The following is a 17,117-nucleotide window of genomic DNA, read 5'->3' as shown; positions in this document are numbered from 1 at the left end:
CGCAGAGTTGGAACCATTTTAAGGCAAAACCAACCAACCACGCCTCCTCACGCTCCGGAGAAGCCAATCCATGCGCAGCCACGCCCCTTGCGACGCGCGGCGGCGACGCCAACGGTCGCGCGGGTGACGGTTAGGGAGGGGCGTGACTCGAGGGCGAGAGGGGGAAATCAGAGACGCTCGCCCCGCCCTCGAAATCCGTCGCCCCAAAGCTGGGATTTAGAGGCTCGGAGGCTGGCACCACGCCCTGGCCAGGTGTGCGGGACTCGAACAGATGCTCGGCCGCCTCGTCCAAGGCCCCGGGAGCCCGGCGTGATGGCTGAGAGCCGCGGGTCAGACCGCGGTTGGGCCACCTGGTCTCCGGGTCCCCCAGGACGGCCTTCGGGGGCCCGGGGCGGGGCGGACGGCAGGTGCAGACATCGGAGCCGCGCCCTCCTGAAACCAAGGGCCCTGGCTGGCTCTCCTCTCTCCCGCGCTGGGCCGACTGAGCTGCGCGGTGCCCTCCGCGACGCTGGGGGCGCTGTAGCCGCGCTGGGCTGGGCTCCTCCACGACCCCGCTGACCCCTCGCCATTCTCTCAGCGCTCCGGTCCGCTATGGCCGCCCCGTTCGTCCTTCGAAACCTGTGCGGCGCGCGACCTGCCCTTCGCTGGCCGTCCGCGCAGCTGCCATGGTGAGTCCAGACGGAGCATCCCAGACCACCCGCCCCAACGGTCGGCGACTCCCCACCCCCTGGAGCCTGACCATACCCCTCCGCAGGGTCCCACGGCGTGGGCACCGGCTCACACCAGCGGATGACGAGCTGTATCAGCGGACGCGCATCTCTCTGCTGCAGCGCGAGTCCCCGCACGCCATGTACATCGACAGCTACAACAGCCGCGGCTTCACGGTCAACGGAAATCGTGTGTTTGGGCCCTGCGCGCTGCTCCCGCAGTCTGTGGTGCAGTGGAACGTGAGCCCTTCCCTGAAATGAGGAAACCAAGGGCCAGAGTCACAGACCTGCCCCGATTCTCTCCCTGGCAAACCTGGCTTTCCTTTTGCCCCGCTGTGGTGCAGATGGAGGGTCTGTGGGGAAATCTATGGGGACTTGTATTTAACTTGCCTCCTCCCCACACAGGTAGGTTCCCACCAGGACATCACCGAAGAAAGCTTCTCTCTCTTTTGGATGCTGGAGCCCCGAATAGGTACTGGAGGAGGGGAGGGCTGAGGTGCTAAGCCCCAGAAAGCCACCCTCTCGACAGACCTGGTTGTAGACTAGCCATGCCCATCCTTCCCTAGAGATTGTTGTGGTGGGCACTGGAGACCGTACTGAGCGGCTGCAGTCCGAGGTGCTGCGAGCCATGAGGCGGCGGGGCATCGCTGTGGAAGTGCAGGACACAGTACGTCCGGGACTTGGGAATGCTGAGGAGAGCCCAGGCCTAGCCCTAGCCCAGCTGATGCTGGCTTTCTTTTTGCAGCCCAATGCCTGTGCCACTTTCAACTTCCTGTGTCATGAAGGCCGAGTGACAGGAGCTGCTCTCATACCCCCACCTGGAGGGTCTCCACTCACATCTCTGCCCCAAACTGCAGAATGAACTACCAGGAACTGACCTGTCCAGGACCCTGGCATCTTTTGCAGAGCGCAGGGGTTCCAAAGTTTTCACTAGTCCCTCCCCTTTGGTGCTGTAAATATTTATTTTGCTTGCCAGCAATAATAATTTAATCCACGCCTCTGATTTTGTATTTGGTGTGTTGCTGGCCAGGAGCTGATGGCTCAGTGGGTTCTTGGTCGGGATTCTGAAGAAACCAAGGAGTCACCTTTTCATCTCTACTTACCTCTCAAGAGTGAGGAGGCAGTATAGGCACCTGTTCTAATCCAGATCTGTTTGCTCACATGCAGATTTGAGGGGACCTCAGTGCTTTTCTCCATAATGTCCTTTAGAGATTCAAGTTAGAGAACAAGTATGTTGGTCTCAACCTGGTCCTATGTGGCTAAGCTTTGGGCTAGCAGTAGACCCCGTGGATGCTAGTCCAGAGCCCCACAGACTATTCCATGACCCTTCCTAAGCAGCCATACTCAGATTCTCAGTATGAGCCCAAACCCTAGGGAGCCAGAGTTGGTTGGTCTGTGCTGTTTCAGGGGAACTTTCTGAATCTAGTACTAACCCCTACTTCCAGAGCACCCTTATCTCAGGGCCCGAGACTCTTCCTGGAAAGGGTGTTGTGTTTGTATCTGTGGTGGTGGCAGCTGTAGAGCCCCACTTGCCTGTTGACCTCAAAGATCAGGCACCATTTATTTTTCAAACTTTTATTGAAAAACCGAGGGAGTGTGCTGTATCCGTTTTCAGAAAAGCCGTTTCTCATACCTGTTGGCAGAAAGACTGGCTGTGAGGTGAGAGCAGGAGAATAGAGGCACGGGAGAGACCTCCACCCCAAGGACAGAGTGAAAAAAGGCTTGGTCACTCACGAATGGAGGCTGTGGACGCCACCTTCCACCTGAGCTGAGGATGTTCTCTTCTCAAACTTGAGCTCCCCAGAATACATCATGGCTCTGCAGAGGGGCAGATGTCAGATGTGGACTGGCCCTGGCCCAGCCCCTCTAAACAATGGCCCAGCTCCCCAAGCGTACCGGACTTGGGTCAAACTCTTGGCACCAATGTCCTGGCAGGAGTGCTGGATGCCAGCGATCAGGTAGGGAACAAATTTGTGTATAGATCCTTTGTCTTGCACAGCCCCAGACACCCCCTGGGCCACCTTGATTTTGTCAGCTTCACTACAAGGAGAGGCAAGAAACACGAGCAAAGTCAAAGCATGGATGAGGCTGCCAGTGCAGGGTTAGTGTAGGGTAACTGACCTGCCTGTCCCACCTGAAATATCGGTTTTGGCTGCTGAGATGCTTGTCCATGGCATCAAGAGAACCCATTCCACGGTATTTCTTTAGCCGGATCCCATCAGAGAAGAAGTACTCGCCAGGGGCCTCAGTGGTAGCAGCCAAAAGAGAGCCCATCATAACTAGGGACAGATAGGAGTGCTGGGGGAGGATCCTGACTGGCATTAGGGAAGGAGTCCCACCAGGCTCCCCGGGTGTTGGGCCTCACCTGTGGAGGCCCCAAGGGCCAAAGCTTTGGCAATATGGCCCACGTTTTGGATTCCTCCATCAGCGATGACAGGAACACCAAAGCGCCGTGCATATTCTGACACCTTGTACACTGCTGTTGCTTGGGGCCGCCCACAGGCCAGCACTGTTGAGACATGGAGGGACAAATGGGGAGGGGGGTGGAGATAGTGGGGACAGGCAAGAGGCCCTGTGGCCACAATTCAGTACCCAGGAGCTCTCAGCTACACCTGCACCAGGACTGCAGCCTGGCTGAGGAAGAGTCATGTCTGGGATGGCTGCTGCTCCATCTGCCTTGAACAGTACAAACAGCTGTGATGGCCTCCATTCACCCTTGCGTGTGCGCGTGCATGTGTGCGTGGCCCAGGGCAGCCTCAGGCACATGCAGTCAGCAGCCGGGAAAGCCCCGCCCAACTGGTATCAGGTGGGATAGGGGTCACCGTGCAGTTAGTACCCAGAGGCCCACCCCTTGCTCCCTGCATGGTGGGCAGCTCAGGCAGTATCAGGGCAGTGATCCTGTGGAAGGAAAAGTGGACCCCAGAGTTGGTCCTTAAGCTGTGCCTACTGCAGGAGACGTGGGCAGAGCAGACCCTACCTGGAGGAGGTCCTGCTCTACAAGCACCCCAGGAGGAGGAGGGAGCTGTGTTCCTGAGCAGCTCCCAAGACCATGGTCTATCATTCAGTATGCCCTGCCCACCCGTCAGCACCACAAACTCCGGGAGCTACAGCTACAGTCAACCAAGCAGCCGGGCAGTGGGCAGCTAGGCCGGGCCACTGTGCCGGGCCAGACTTACTATAGCAGCCCGTGACAGTAGAAGGGCATTTGGGGCTGTGGGACTTTATGTCTGGAGGGATCTTGGGAGCCGCTAAATAAAACAAACAGACCAGAGTTTAGAGAGGGCGCGGAGCAGGAGCCGGGAGGCCAGGCTAGGCGAGGGGGAAGTGGCAGGTGAGGAATGACGAGAGCTCGTCTTGCTTCCAGCATGTCACCCATCTAAGGGGCCTCACTGGCCCTGGGGCTACCCCTATTGGAGGACTCAATGCAGTTCCCAAAAGAGCACTTGGCTCCAGGGCATGTGGGGCTAAGGGCCCTGCCGAAGCATCTTCTTACCTTCTTGGGTGATGCAGATGGAGCCACTGCCCATCCCCACCCGCAGGGCATCTACACCAGCATCAATGAGGTTCTTGGCCTGAGCAGCCGTGACCACTGCAGTGAGGAACAGGGAAAGGCTCACATGAAAGTCTAGGTGGGAGCCTATCTCCCCCTCTGTCGCCCCATGTCCTTCAATACCCAGTCTTGTCTTACCATTGCCTCCTATGACTTGGAGACTGGGGTATTTCTCTTTGATGTACTTGATCATGTTGATCTGGAAGATGGAGTTTCCCTGGGAAGAGTCCTGGGACAGGAAGAAGTCCCAGTGAGACTGTGTTATGGCAGCTGCTCCTACTGCCCCACCCCACCTATGCAGCAGCTCACCAAAACCACCACGTCCACACCGGCCTGAGCTAGCAAGTCCAGCCGATACTTGTCATCCTCATGAGTGCCAATGGCTGCTCCACACAACAGCTGCTTCTTGGCATCTTTAGAGGCCAGTGGGTAATCTCGGTTTTTCTTCAGGTCTGTCCGGGCAATGATGGCTACCAGCTCATCATCTTCATTTACAATGGGTAACTTCCCTGGGGGCAGTGCAGGACATGAATCAGGACCTTGGTCTTTGGTTCCAAAACCCTTCCTACCTCTAGGACTCACCCTTCTTGCTGCGCTGCAGAATTTCATTTGCTTCCTTCAGTGTGATGCCTGCAGGGGCTACCACCAAGTCTTCCCTCTTTGTCATGATCTAGGAGGGAGTGGAGTTGTGAGGAAGGGCCAATCAGAGACCACACCTCCCAAGAGATCCTGCCCTAACTCAGGGGTGAGGTTCCAAAGACCACCATATTCACACACCTGCACCTAGACCACCCTCCTTAAGTAAATGCAACAGTCTGCAGCAATCTAGTGGCAAGAGGAGTAGAAAGAAGTCAGGGACACGGAGCAGCCTATTACACTGTGGAGAGACACACCAGAGCAATAATAGCAAGAGGAGGCTAAAGTTGGTCCTTGAGCACTGCTTCCACTCAATGTGGAAAAAAAATATGACATGTATGCTGGCAAATATTTGGGCAGACTGAAAGCCTCCAGTGAGGAGGGGATGCAGGAACCCCACAAAAGGGTCAGGAAACTTGGCTGGGGACTCATTTTCCTGGACAGCAGAGGCCCTCAGAGATGCCATTCAGGCAACAGAAGGCTCCTTTTCTTTAGCCTGGGCTGTCAGCTTGGCTGTGCTGTTAGTGGCACCTACCTCTTCCAAAAACCGGTCATGCTCCTCCTCCTTGAGAAAATCAATGTCCCTTGAGGAGATGATGCCTACCAGGCGACTCCCCATGCGGCCTGTATCGGTGATGGGGATACCACAGAATCCATGCCGGGCCTTGGCTTCAAAGACATCCCGCACTCGATCCTTGGGGCTGAGGACCACAGGGTCCGTGATGAATCCCTGCTCGTATTTCTGGAAAGGATGGTGAGAAATGGCATTTCTGAATCATTTTCATTAGGCTCTTGGTCTGAAGCCTGGGATCTGTGCTAGCTTCTGCTTTGGCAGTGCCACAGGATCAGATCACACAAACACCTCAAACCCAGAGCTAGGTGGGTGGGTGCACTGTCCACCTGGTCATCTTCTGTTGCTTTAGGACACAAGGTCTCAGGCTCTTCTCAGGAATTGAACCCTCACAGTGGGAGAAAAGGATTATAAATTAAGAGAACAAATCCCCCACTCCAACTCAGTGCAATTCCCAGGAGCTCTTGACCGCGATCCTTGCTCTCTGACCTTCACTTTCCGAACTTCGTTGGCCTGGAATTCTGGTGTACAGTTGTGGTGGATGAAGCCAATACCACCTGTAAGCTGCAGGACACACAGAAGACAGGGAAAAAGTGACAAAGAGTGGAATGATTGTATGCCTTTGGGAAAGAGAGATGGGGCCCAGGCTTCTGCCTTCACATGCCATTATGCTCACCGCCATTGCTATGGCCATCCCAGCCTCTGTGACTGTGTCCATAGGTGAGGAAACCAATGGGGTCTTCAGAGTGATCTTTTTAGTCAGAGCAGAGGTCAGGTCCTAAAGAAGTAAGGCCAACTAATGTGGAAAAGCACCTCATGTACCTCAGGGTGGTGCCATATACCCCACAAAACAGGTGACCTCTATGACCTGCATGCCAGTAAGACTCTTCCACAGAATCCACCTCCCAACCCAATCTGCTGAGGTAGCCAAGACAGGACAGCAGCACCTTACCCAGCCATGATGCTCAGGTTCCAAGTCCTGTCCATACTCACCACTTGGTCTGCAGTGAAGTCGATGTACCCAGGGAGAATGAGAAAGTCACTATAGGGGATGGGAGCGAATTGGGAGTAAGGGTCAGGCTTAGGGCAGTCTGAAGTGCCTTCCCCATAATTTACCTCATAAGGTATTTGGGTAGAGAGAGCAATGACCTAGCCCGAGTGTCACAGGCAAGGCAGAAAACAAGGTAGAGATGGAGACGTGGGACCTTTTCTGCCACCTAGCTGTCATCAGCGTCCCTGGCACCCTAACAACTCCATGTGCCCAGAGTTTCTAGCCTTAAATCCCACGCACTGCCAAGATGCCACCTCCATTCCGCCCGCTTCAGATCTGTCAAATTGAGCTCGAGATGGGTGGGGAATTTCCGGAACCTGTCTCCAACGCCCCGGCCCAAGCCGGCTCAATGGAAGCCCCACCCGGCCTCCCAGCCCAGCGCGCCGCTCCTCTCCTCGCCCAGGTGAGCCCGCTAGGCCCGCACTTGTAGGTGAGACCGTCCCCGCAGTTGAACAGCTGTTGTGCCGTTAGCCCGTCGTCCGGCACGTAGGATGTGCCCCCGCTAATCAAGTAGTCGGCCATGGCCAGCGCGGGGTAAAGCCGCGTGTTTCCAAGGACCGAGCCGCAGAGGCCTCTGCCTTCTGGGCCGCGCCAATATAAACCCGCCGATACCGACACTGCGCCCTGCGCGTCGCTGACGTCAGGACGCCGAACGCGCGGGTGGAGCCTGTACGCCGCTAGGGCGGGGCGGGCGAGGAGCGCATGCGCAGAGTACGCCGTAGCAGTTATCACCAGGGAGCTGGGCTGTTGCCTTTCGCTGCCCCCTCCCCGCAGGGCCTTGGCCCATTCAGTAAGTCAAGGCTTTGCTTCTACCGTCCCGCCAGGCTCCTCCCAAATAAAGAGGCGTTGTTCAATAGCATGTTGAAAAGACGTGCTTGTCATTCTTAATAAACAACTAGATTAAGAATACATAAGAGAAACAGAGTGGTATCTTTATATGATACACAAGTGTATGTTACAAGAATTCCATCAGGCACAGGAGCCTCAGGTTTAAGGCCTCAATGTTAGGCCAAAAAAAAAAAAAAAAAAAAAAAGGCATGGTAAAGTTTTTACTTTAACATCTAAAATGTCACTTGTCATAAAGGAGGGTGTAATAGAAATTGTCTTTAATAAATCATAATTGAAGTTCCCCTCATTTTCCTTCCATTAAGATGCTACGTTTATGTCTCAGCATGAAGAAAGAAAAAGACTATGGCTCCCCTGTGGTCAGCGAAGTCTGCCAACATGGAAGCCAGCTGGGGAGATTCCCTGTAGGGTCCATCCATCATTAATTCAATCTTTCTAGAGGAAGGGAAGGGGCCACATTTCTCCTAACAGTCCAAGCCCTTTCCCTGGCCCCAGACCAAAAAAAAGTCAGCCAGCAACTTTCTAGGACATCTGGCTCTCAGGAAATCCAGAGCCCCCATGGGCTGAGGAGTCTGCCACAGCAGGTTTATGAAGATGCACAGGGGGCAAAGTTTCCTTTTACATTTTAAACAGAAGCAGTCTGAAAGGCTTCATAACTACACCAATAAAAAAAGAAAAGAAAAAAATGGAGGCCTCTTCTTTAGTGTGAAAGTCTGTCCGTTTTTTCCTGGATGGTCTCCCTTGCACCATGGCTGAAGGATCTCAGTGCATGGTGCTTGCGTTGGCCACTGCAATGGCCTCCTGAATTTCTCGTATCACCAGGATCCGAGTCAGCATCTGTCCCATCTGCTCTCTGCTGATAGGCTGGACCGAGTACCAGATTGGGCTGTTGGGGGCCACCACCGGTTCGGGCGTCAGGTAAAAGGTGTCATTCCGGCCTTTCACACTCTGGGGGCTGAAGAATACATGGGTAAAAGCTGGGTAAAACCACCATAATCTCAACCCTCCCACCTTGAACCTCCTGGATAGATGCTGTCTGCAAAGGATGGGAAGCTCTGCAAAGTATGGCGGCATAGCTCCTAAATTCTATGCAGCCAACACATACTACACTACCTCTAGGACTTCCCTTTGGAGTTACTGCAAATGCCAGTGATAGGCTGCCTACATTCTGTTCCTCCATCATACGCTGCCAGGTGTGATTCCTCTGACTAACCAGCTGCCTAGGGCTCCTGGGGTCCATCTACTTGAGTCCAACCATATTCCACTAGGAACTAACTTCACTACCCAGAAGGTCTATCTCCAAGTCTTAAGTTGTTTCCTCTATCCCACCCATTATGATAATTCCTCAATTTTACCTGAGGGCCTCTGACTTCTTAGCTTGGCGATGATGCTGGGGCCCTTACCTGGACAAACATTTCCAACACCCCCTCAATGTTGTGCTGTACTTCTCCTTAAGTACTTAGCACATGCCATCCTCTAACAGTTGTTCACCATTAAATCAAGATTTATCAAAGGGCTACTGTGTGCCAGGCCTGCACTAGGTGCTGATATGTGCTGATATTAAAGGAAATGAGTAAGACCTAACAGCCCCTGTATCATGGAGCTTAAAGGTAAGAGGGGAGACCGAAAGCAATTAAACAGTTACATAAAGACACACAAAATGACAAACAGTAGTAAGTGCTGCAGAAGAAACAGCCCCAGGGAACAGGTAGGAAATCTGGAAATGCTTCCCTGATAAAGCTGTTTTAAGAAGGATGGATAGGAGCTAAATAGCCAAATACGTGGGGGGTGGTAGCGTTTACCCAACAGGAAGAAATTCTGTGCAGAGGTCTTCTGAGGGGAGAGCATGATGCCCTTCAGTGGAGTGGAGCCAGTGTGGCAAGAGAGTCAAGAGCTATATGGACATTAGGTGAGCAAGGGAGACTACATGATAGGCCCTATTGGCCACATTAGGATTATTGTCTTTCTCTGTAGAGCAAAAGGAAACCACTAAAGGTTTTAATCTAAGTATCACGTAAGACCTACAATGTAGAAAGATCTTCTGGCAACATTGTGAAGATGATATGCCAAACTGCAGGGGCAAGAGACCAAAAGTCAGGGAAAGGAGTTCCCCTTAAATTGATGGTGGTAGTGACAAAAGGACAAGGCCAGGAAGATGCAAGGCTATTCAACATGTGACAGAGGCGGCCTCTCTGTACCTTCCTCCCTCTACCTTCATCTCTCCATGAAAGGGAACCATCAGGGAGCAGTGCTAGGCACAAGCTTTGGGAAAACCAGTAAGGCTGTTTCTAAATTTAGCTTTTTGGAAGTGTGTTTTTACTCAGCCTGGGACTAGAGAATGCCTCTGCGCACACGTGCATGCGCACACACACATACACACACATCACTCAGTCACAATAATGCCTCCTCACCATTTAAAGAGGTAGAAATCGTAGAGCTTGATAGGACATCTCAGTGGATTCTCTGGATTTTCCGTCTGTTCTGCATACATGTCATCTGTAACTATAAAACACACCCCCCCACCACAGACATGCATCAGACTGCCTTTGCTTAGGCTCAGATTAGGAACCTTAGGCTTCCAGCCATCCCAACTAGGAAATATTGGGAGGGAAAAGGGTGTGAGGGATGGGTGGTGAGTATGAAAGGAAAAAGCAGCTATCATTTCTGGGGTATCTCTGCTTCTAGAAGTGTTTGAAGTTTCTGGCTGGGGAGAAGGGAATGGAGAACTCCTATCTAGCAAATCCCAACCTTCACACTCATCACTAGCCCCCACAGGCACAAAGGCAGGGCAGGACTAGAAGCACCTGTTTCTGTAACCCCTGCCTCCTTCCCCTACCTTTCTGGCCAGTCTGGTGTATCCCAAGTGCCTTCAGGTACCGAATACTCGTGCTTTTATCCTTAGGATTAGAGGGGTTCTTCTTTGTCTGTCGTAAGACCTTGGAGAAGGCCAGCTTCATGTGCTGGTCCACTGTCTTCAACAGGAAGTATCTGTACCACAAGTGAAAGCAAGGCAAAGGGAGGGGTGCCAGGAGGAGACCATGATTTACCCTCCGCCATCAGGGCTTCAGAGGAGCCACTGCCCACACTCCCAGAATCTGGGCAGGCCCACACCCAAACACACTGTCTAGTGGAGAAGTCACATAAAGACTGCTGGTAGGGAACTGGCAAGGCTGTCTGCCTCACTGGTCACCACACAAAATGTAGCCAAGTGGGGACGAAGGCTTTCAGTAGCCCAAAGGCTCTCAAGTGTGTGTCAAAGGAATTCAGACGCCTATCTGGAGAGTTTCTACCCTTTTCATTGGGCGGATGCCGGCAGTGGCTAAGTATAGAGCCTCCAGAACACTTACTTGGTGTTAAAGAACATGAGGGTGGTCAGCAGGGTGGAAGGGGAGTGAGCCCCCAGCTGCTTGCACTCCCACAGCATCTCCTCAGTCACGTGGCTGGGCAGGACATAGCCTAGGAGGAATAGAGTACTGCTACAACAAGAAGATGGCAGGAGGTCCCTCAAAGGTGCAGGATGGGAGGTGTGAGGCACAACAAGGATCACACAGGTGTGTACAAGTTTAACTGGAGAAGTCTTCCTAGGGTATGGAAGAGTCATCTGGGAAGCTTGTTAAAACACAAACAACTGGATTCCCAACCCAAGTTTCTGGGGTAGGACCCAATAATGTGTGTTTCTAACAAGTTCCTAAGACCACACTTTGAGAACCACTGCCCTCTATATGACTGCTCTTACCTGACATTAATTCTTCCTCTAATCCCAGGGTAGTATTGGGTAAAAGGATACTCCTCAGAGAGAGGGAAACACTCAAAACCATAAACCAACCTCTGTATATATGCACATTTCTCTGAAAAGAGGATACAGAGCTTTTACCAAAATTTTAAAGGTGTCCAAGGCCCAAAGAACTGGTACACACACCTCTGTCCCTCTTAAACTTTCTCTCGTGTCTTCCATTTCTAGAAAGTAAGACTATGCTCATCCCCTCTGGATAAATGGAAGACTGATATTCAGATGTATTACAGGTTTCCCCCATAGGGCAGGTTTTATTATAAGACCTGGTTCATAAGCTAACTGAAAGATGGACAGGGGCAAAGGTCAGTTGTTTGATCAAGAGCCCTGGGCAGGCACGTCTATACCACAGGAAGATAACACTTTGGTTGATCACCAAGCCCCCTTCACGTGTTCATTCAAGAGGCAATGTCCAAGTTTATGTGTGCCAGGCACTGAGGGCATGCTGATACAGCAGCAGACACCAGCATTCTCCTGTTACAGGAGTTTCAGAATTCTACATGCAGGCAGTGAGAGTGGCACTTCCCAGAAGCATGGGAAAAAATATTCCAATACATTCCTTTTCTCTGTTCTTGCCGAAGCCGGCCCTCTGACTCCATTAGTGCACTTCCAGCTCTTCGGGTAGCTCTTCCTTTACTCCTCTATTTTGTGGCCCAATGGCAATGAGTTAAGCTGCCCTGCTCTCAGACATATCTTAAGCATGAAGAGTGATAGAAGACAGCCCTTCTCAGGGAAGGCCAGCCCTAGGAGTAGTCCCAGGCTTACCTTGGCATGCCCTATTTTCTCTGGGTTCACTCTGCCACCTGGTGTCACTTCTCTAGCTTTAATCACTTAACAACACAAAGTGAACTTTAATGCCTGAAAACCACAACTACTGACAATGGGAGATGGTAAATACATATAGAAACATCATATAAGAAGCCTCATACTTCTGAATCTGAACTGCAAAGCATCAAAATGATCTATTTTATATTTGTTTTTTTAGTTCTGCCCACTGAAAGGCGTAGAAACAATGATCAACCCAGGAGCAATAAGCAATCCGAGTATCCAGACTGTGATACTGAAATACTATTTAACAGTAAAAGGAACCAATGGAGAACTCAGTGAAGAACTGCCCAATCCACACTGGGACAGAAAATGTTCAGGATGAGCCTGGAACATTTTTTGCAAAGCAGAAATTAAGGAAGTAGGGTTGTATCAAAAGAACTTAAGGACCAATTTAAATAGGCTCCAAATGGCCAGAGATGGGACAATTTGTACATCATTAAAGGTAACAACTGCAATGAATTCAATCACATTAAATGTTTAAATTAATTAGTTCACAATGGTTCTTGAAAGAAAGAAAGAAACAAACAAACAAAAACCCAGCTAGGGGAAGCTGGTGAACCAATTCATTACTGTGAAAACTGCTAAACAAAGGAGAAGAAACAAGCTCTTATCCTGCCTCTTCTATACAATCTATACTGCTAGGAATTCAAAGAATTGACAAGGGTAAATTTCTCTTTGCATTCAGCTAATAATGAAGTAGTAGTAACATCAGAATACCACCATTTGCAACTCCTAATGAATGAATGGATCCAGACATTATGGGCATCCGATAGAAGTAAATCTGACAGAATGCAGCCTTGCCAAAAAGAAAACACAAAAAAACCAAAACCTGATCAATCAAGTCTTTATATGCAACTACCAATTAGCTGTAAATACAGGGGACAGAAGAATGTTAAACTAAAGCAAAGAGATATATATAATCAGCAAAAATTAGACTGTGTAACAATTTAAAAGGCTAGATTCTTCCATAAATAAACTGCAAGAAAAAGAATCAATGGGAAAATTAAAGATTAAAGCTAAACATTAAAAGGTACATCAGCAATTTCAATGTGTGGACCTTATTTGCACCTTTACTCATACAAACAAAATTACGACATTTATGAGACAATCAGAAATTTGAACAAAGGGCAGATTTTGATGACATTATGGAATTATCTTTTTTAAGTTCAATAATGGCATTGTGGTATGTCAGTAATACATATTATAATATTTATGGATAAAGTGTCTGGAATTTACTTCAAAATAATATGGGGGGGGAACAGGTAGGATATACATGAAGCAAGATTTGCCATGGACAGTGAGTGGGTACAGGGGAGTGACATTAACCTATTCTGTTTATTTTTGTATGTGCTTTAAATTTCCATTAATAAAAAGTTTTAAAAAGCAAACTTTATATAGCCACATTTGGCTTGAAATTTTGCAAGTAACGTAGAATGACTCACTTAAATGTTTGTTCTACTGATAGCCTTTCAGGGAGGCCTCCCTCCTAATGTCATTAACACTTTCCATTCCCTGTGCTTTGTTCTTCAAAGCACTTAATTATCATAAATTAGTCTGATTATTTATATACTGTCTCCTCCTATTAGACCGTAAGCTCCATTTTGTTCATTACTGAATTATATTATCTACACCTGGAATTGCCTGGCACATAGTAGGCACTCAAAAAATACTTGTTTAACCAATATTTTTTAAGTTAAGTATGTAACTACGTGTGTGTGACAGATATTAACTAGGCTAGATCACTTCACAACATATACATACTGTATCAAATCGTTGTATACCTGAAACTAATATAATGTTATATGTCAACTATATCTCAATTTAAAAAAAAGATGGAAAAAAAAAGGTAAGCAGTATACATTTTACTGAATGTTGAATGGCAGAACCAGGATTAAAACTCAGATATTCACGTGGACACAAGTTTCAACTCACTTGGGTAAATACCAAGAAGCACAACTGCTGGATCCTAAGGTAAGAGAATGTTTGGGAATTTGGCCATTCTAATAGGTGTGTATAGTGGTATATATATTTTGCTTTAATTTGTAATTTCCTGTTGATATATGGTAAGTACCTTTTCACATACTTATCTGCCACCTTCTTTGGTGAGGTATCTGTTCAGATTCTTTGCCCATTTTTAAACTGGGTTGTTTTTCTTATTGCTGAGTGTTAAGAGTTCTTCGTATATTTTGGATACCAGTGTTTTGCAGAGATTTTCTCCCAGTTTGTGGCTTGTCTTTTCATTCTCTTAACAATGTCTTTCACAAAGCATAAGCTGTTTTTTGTTTTTTTTTTTTAACTTTAATGAAGTCCAACATGATTTTTTCCTTTCATGGAGTGTGCTTTTGGTATTGTATCTAAAAAGTCATCACCAAACCCAAGGTCACCTAGATTTTCTCCTATGTTATCTTCTAAGAGTTTTATAGTTTTACATTTCACATTTAGGTCTATGACCCATTTTGAGTTAATTTTGTGAAGGGCATACCGTCTGTTTCTAGATTCATTTCTTTTGGTATGTGGATGTCCAGTTGTTCCAGCATCAATACTTGAAAAAGCTATTCTTTCTCCATTTAACTGCCTTTGCTCCTTTGTCAAAGATAAGTGAGTTACATTTCTGGACTTTCTATTCTGTTCCACTAATCTGTCTATTCTTTCACCAAAAACCTGCACACAATGTTTATAGCAACTTTATTCATAATTGCCAAAACTTGGAAGCAACCAAAATGTCCTTTAATAGATGAATGGATAAACAACTGGTACATCCATAAAATGGAGTATTCTATTATTCAGCAATAAAAAGAAATGAACTATTAAGCTATGAAAAGACAAGCAGGAACATTAAATGTATACTTCTTAAGTGAAAGAAATTACTGAAAGAAATTAACACTGAATTACTCTAACTATATGACATTCTGGAAAAGGCAAAACTATGGAGACAACAGAAAGATCAGAAATTGCCAGGGATTCGAGGGAGGGAGGAATGAATAGGTGGAACACAGGGGATTTCAGGGCAATGAAATTTCTGTATGACACTGAAGTATAGATACATGTCATTATACATTTGTTGAAACCCAAAGAATATACAACCCAAGGAGTGAACCCTAATGTAAACTATAGACTTTAGTTAATAATAATGCGATCAAATATGGCTCATCAATTTTAACAAATACACCAACTAATACAAGACACTAATAGGGGAACCCCGTGTGAGAAAGTATATGGGATTTTCTGCACCTTCTGCTCAATTTTCTGTAAACCTAAAACTGCTCTAAAAAATAATTTATTAGAAAATATGTATAAACACCTCAAACATTTTACTGCAAAACTCATGTTCTTTCCAACATAACATGCTGCTCAGGTTATCCACAGGTAAAGAAAAAATTACATTCTATACATGTAGAACATATGTTCAAAGATACGGGAAAAAAAACCCCAATATGTAACACAAGTAACCTACAAAGGAAACAGTTCATAATTCTTAATTTTTGCAATGATTCTAATTTTAATCAATAAATTTAAATAGGAAAAAAATAAGGAGTAACTACTCCACACTCTCCATGCCCCCAGATCTGTACCACACCTGGACCAGCTGGATCCTATGTCTGGTGAGCAGTGCCCCTTTCACATTAGGCCAAGCAGCACAGAGACAGATGCTGCTGCCTGGGATTTAGAGGGTCCTCACCCACATGTTGTATCACAGCCAGCCACACAAACAGTTGATCTTTTTAAAACCCAGGTAGGAAAGACATCCAAGGACTAGGAAGATTCTTACCAAGTGGAGTGACTCGAGGCTGAACATCCTTCAGAACTTCATGCAGCCACTCCGTGAATCGAACATAATAAAGATCGGAGAAAATGTCATCAACCCGTCCATTTTCGAAAAGATACTAAAGGAAAAATAATCAGTAAAAATTGTTGGTAGTCTCCTGAGTGAGATTTTGAGGGGAGGCAAACATTTTTCTGAAAGTACCATCACCTCTCCCTACTCATTCCTCACCTATTAACAAACCAACATACCAGGTCAAAACTGTCCAGCCTGTGGCACTTTCACAGTACACTTCAGATCATGTGAACTGATTCTCACAATACTCTGGAGAGTTGGGTCAACGGGGCAGATTTTGTGAATGCTATTTCACCCAATCAAGGCATTGTCTTGTAGCAGCAAAAAACATGATGTGGGCCCTGGGGCCAGCCTCTTATCAGCTATGGTGTAAGTTAAGTGACTCATGTGAGCCTTTTAACTTTAGGGACTCAGTTTCGTTGTTTGTAAGTGGAGATGACTATGCCTGCCTTCCAGGACTGGGAGAACATGGAATGAGACAGAGCATGTAAAGCAATACACCCAGTGTTCTGGGTGATGGTAAGAAAGAGGAACAAATTGGAAAGTGGGCTTTTCTTAGGCCTAGGCAACAGGGTGAGTCACAACCAGCAAGTGTACTTTCATCATACTATGGGCTTTCAAACACAAAAAATCTACCTCTGCTTTCCTAAATTGCCAGTCCTAAAATGAGTTCCTCTCTTAAACTTCACCTTAGATGTCCTGTAAACCTAATTGCAGTTGTATATTCTAGCTAGATTCCTTCAAATAATTACTTTGCATTAATGCAGTGAACAATGAGAAGACAAGCTATATCTCAGCACCATACCTAATTTCGGATAAACTACTTTTATGCAAACTACATGTTTACTGTAACAAAAAGTGTTATATAAATGCTTTATGATTTTTAAAAAAGGCTCTAAGGTAATATATCAAATATTTTAACAGAAGGTTCTCTAGATAGTGAAATTATGATGATGTTTATTATATTTTGTTTTCTAAAGTGAACAGGTAGGTCTTTTCCAATTTCAAAAAATATACATTTAAAAGCTCATTATCCTCTACACTAGAAATTGACACAACACTGTAAACTGACTATAACTCAATAAAATAAAAAAATAAATAAAAATAAAAATTAAGCATTAAAAAAAACCCTCATTATTGGGGGAGGGTATAGCTCAGTGGGAGAGCACATGCTTAGCATGCACGAGGTCCTGGGTTCAATTTCCAGTACCTCCATTAAACAAACAAACCTAATTACTGCCCCCCTCCAAAAACTCATTATACAGCTGAAAGAGAATGTCTTTATTATAACCAGCTGCTT

At 47.4% G+C, this 17,117-nt stretch overlaps 3 protein-coding genes across 9 annotated transcripts in view; 1 reads left to right on the top strand and 2 right to left on the bottom strand.

Moving 5' to 3' along the window:
- Positions 1 to 102: 102 nt before the first annotated feature.
- On the top strand, positions 103 to 1,710 carry NDUFAF3 (NADH:ubiquinone oxidoreductase complex assembly factor 3). Of its 2 annotated transcripts, XM_074344923.1 has the most exons (6): positions 103 to 252; positions 578 to 668; positions 755 to 947; positions 1,113 to 1,179; positions 1,274 to 1,374; positions 1,453 to 1,710. In XM_074344923.1, exons 2-6 carry the CDS (start codon positions 592 to 594, stop codon positions 1,567 to 1,569), a joined length of 555 nt encoding a protein of 184 aa, XP_074201024.1. In that variant the 5' UTR covers positions 103 to 252; positions 578 to 591; the 3' UTR covers positions 1,570 to 1,710. The 2 variants fall into 2 exon arrangements, with proteins under 2 accessions (XP_074201024.1, XP_010967508.1); XM_010969206.3 differs by having other exon boundaries at positions 115 to 668.
- Positions 1,711 to 2,266: 556 nt separating this feature from the next.
- Positions 2,267 to 7,145, bottom strand: IMPDH2 (inosine monophosphate dehydrogenase 2). 4 transcript variants are annotated; one of them, XM_010969200.3, is made up of 15 exons: positions 6,940 to 7,144; positions 6,458 to 6,506; positions 6,141 to 6,242; positions 5,954 to 6,028; positions 5,429 to 5,635; positions 4,840 to 4,927; positions 4,567 to 4,766; positions 4,396 to 4,486; positions 4,201 to 4,296; positions 3,884 to 3,955; positions 3,073 to 3,216; positions 2,842 to 2,986; positions 2,604 to 2,747; positions 2,442 to 2,525; positions 2,267 to 2,340 (listed from the first exon to the last, which is right to left on the bottom strand). In XM_010969200.3, the coding sequence occupies exons 1-15, from the start codon at positions 7,035 to 7,037 to the stop codon at positions 2,319 to 2,321; spliced, it is 1,617 nt and encodes a 538-aa protein (XP_010967502.2). In that variant the 5' UTR covers positions 7,038 to 7,144; the 3' UTR covers positions 2,267 to 2,318. The 4 variants fall into 4 exon arrangements, with proteins under 4 accessions (XP_010967502.2, XP_010967504.2, XP_010967503.2 ...); XM_010969202.3 differs by lacking the exon at positions 5,954 to 6,028 and having other exon boundaries at positions 6,940 to 7,145; XM_010969201.3 differs by lacking the exon at positions 3,884 to 3,955 and having other exon boundaries at positions 6,940 to 7,142.
- Positions 7,146 to 7,374: 229 nt separating this feature from the next.
- Positions 7,375 to 17,117, bottom strand: part of QRICH1 (glutamine rich 1) — a 41,046-nt gene continuing 31,303 nt past the window's right edge. For all 3 annotated transcript variants that reach the window (XM_074344914.1, XM_045506031.2, XM_045506032.2), the window contains 5 exons: positions 15,749 to 15,863; positions 10,709 to 10,817; positions 10,198 to 10,349; positions 9,773 to 9,863; positions 7,375 to 8,316 (listed from right to left, as the gene is read on the bottom strand). In XM_074344914.1, coding sequence (XP_074201015.1) covers positions 8,124 to 8,316; positions 9,773 to 9,863; positions 10,198 to 10,349; positions 10,709 to 10,817; positions 15,749 to 15,863 — 660 coding nt within the window. In that variant the 3' untranslated portion in view covers positions 7,375 to 8,123. The remainder of the gene's footprint in view (positions 8,317 to 9,772; positions 9,864 to 10,197; positions 10,350 to 10,708; positions 10,818 to 15,748; positions 15,864 to 17,117) is intronic.

Source organism: Camelus bactrianus, chromosome 17 (genome assembly GCF_048773025.1).
Source record: "Camelus bactrianus isolate YW-2024 breed Bactrian camel chromosome 17, ASM4877302v1, whole genome shotgun sequence".
Taxonomy (NCBI): domain Eukaryota; kingdom Metazoa; phylum Chordata; class Mammalia; order Artiodactyla; family Camelidae; genus Camelus; species Camelus bactrianus.
Note: the sequence above shows the minus strand (reverse complement) of the source record. Positions and strands in the feature narration are given on the sequence as shown.

Coding starts and splice junctions, on each gene's coding strand:
- NDUFAF3 (XM_074344923.1), top strand. CDS start 592: ATGGCCGCCCCGTTCGTCCTTCGAAACCTGTGCGGCGCGCGACCTGCC. Junction 948..1,112: donor AGTCTGTGGTGCAGTGGAAC/GTGAGCCCTTCC, acceptor CTCCCCACACAG/GTAGGTTCCCACCAGGACAT. Junction 1,180..1,273: donor GATGCTGGAGCCCCGAATAG/GTACTGGAGGAG, acceptor ATCCTTCCCTAG/AGATTGTTGTGGTGGGCACT.
- IMPDH2 (XM_010969200.3), bottom strand. CDS start 7,037: ATGGCCGACTACTTGATTAGCGGGGGCACATCCTACGTGCCGGACGAC. Junction 4,767..4,839: donor TCTGCAGCGCAGCAAGAAGG/GTGAGTCCTAGA, acceptor CACTGCCCCCAG/GGAAGTTACCCATTGTAAAT. Junction 4,297..4,395: donor CCAAGTCATAGGAGGCAATG/GTAAGACAAGAC, acceptor TCCTCACTGCAG/TGGTCACGGCTGCTCAGGCC.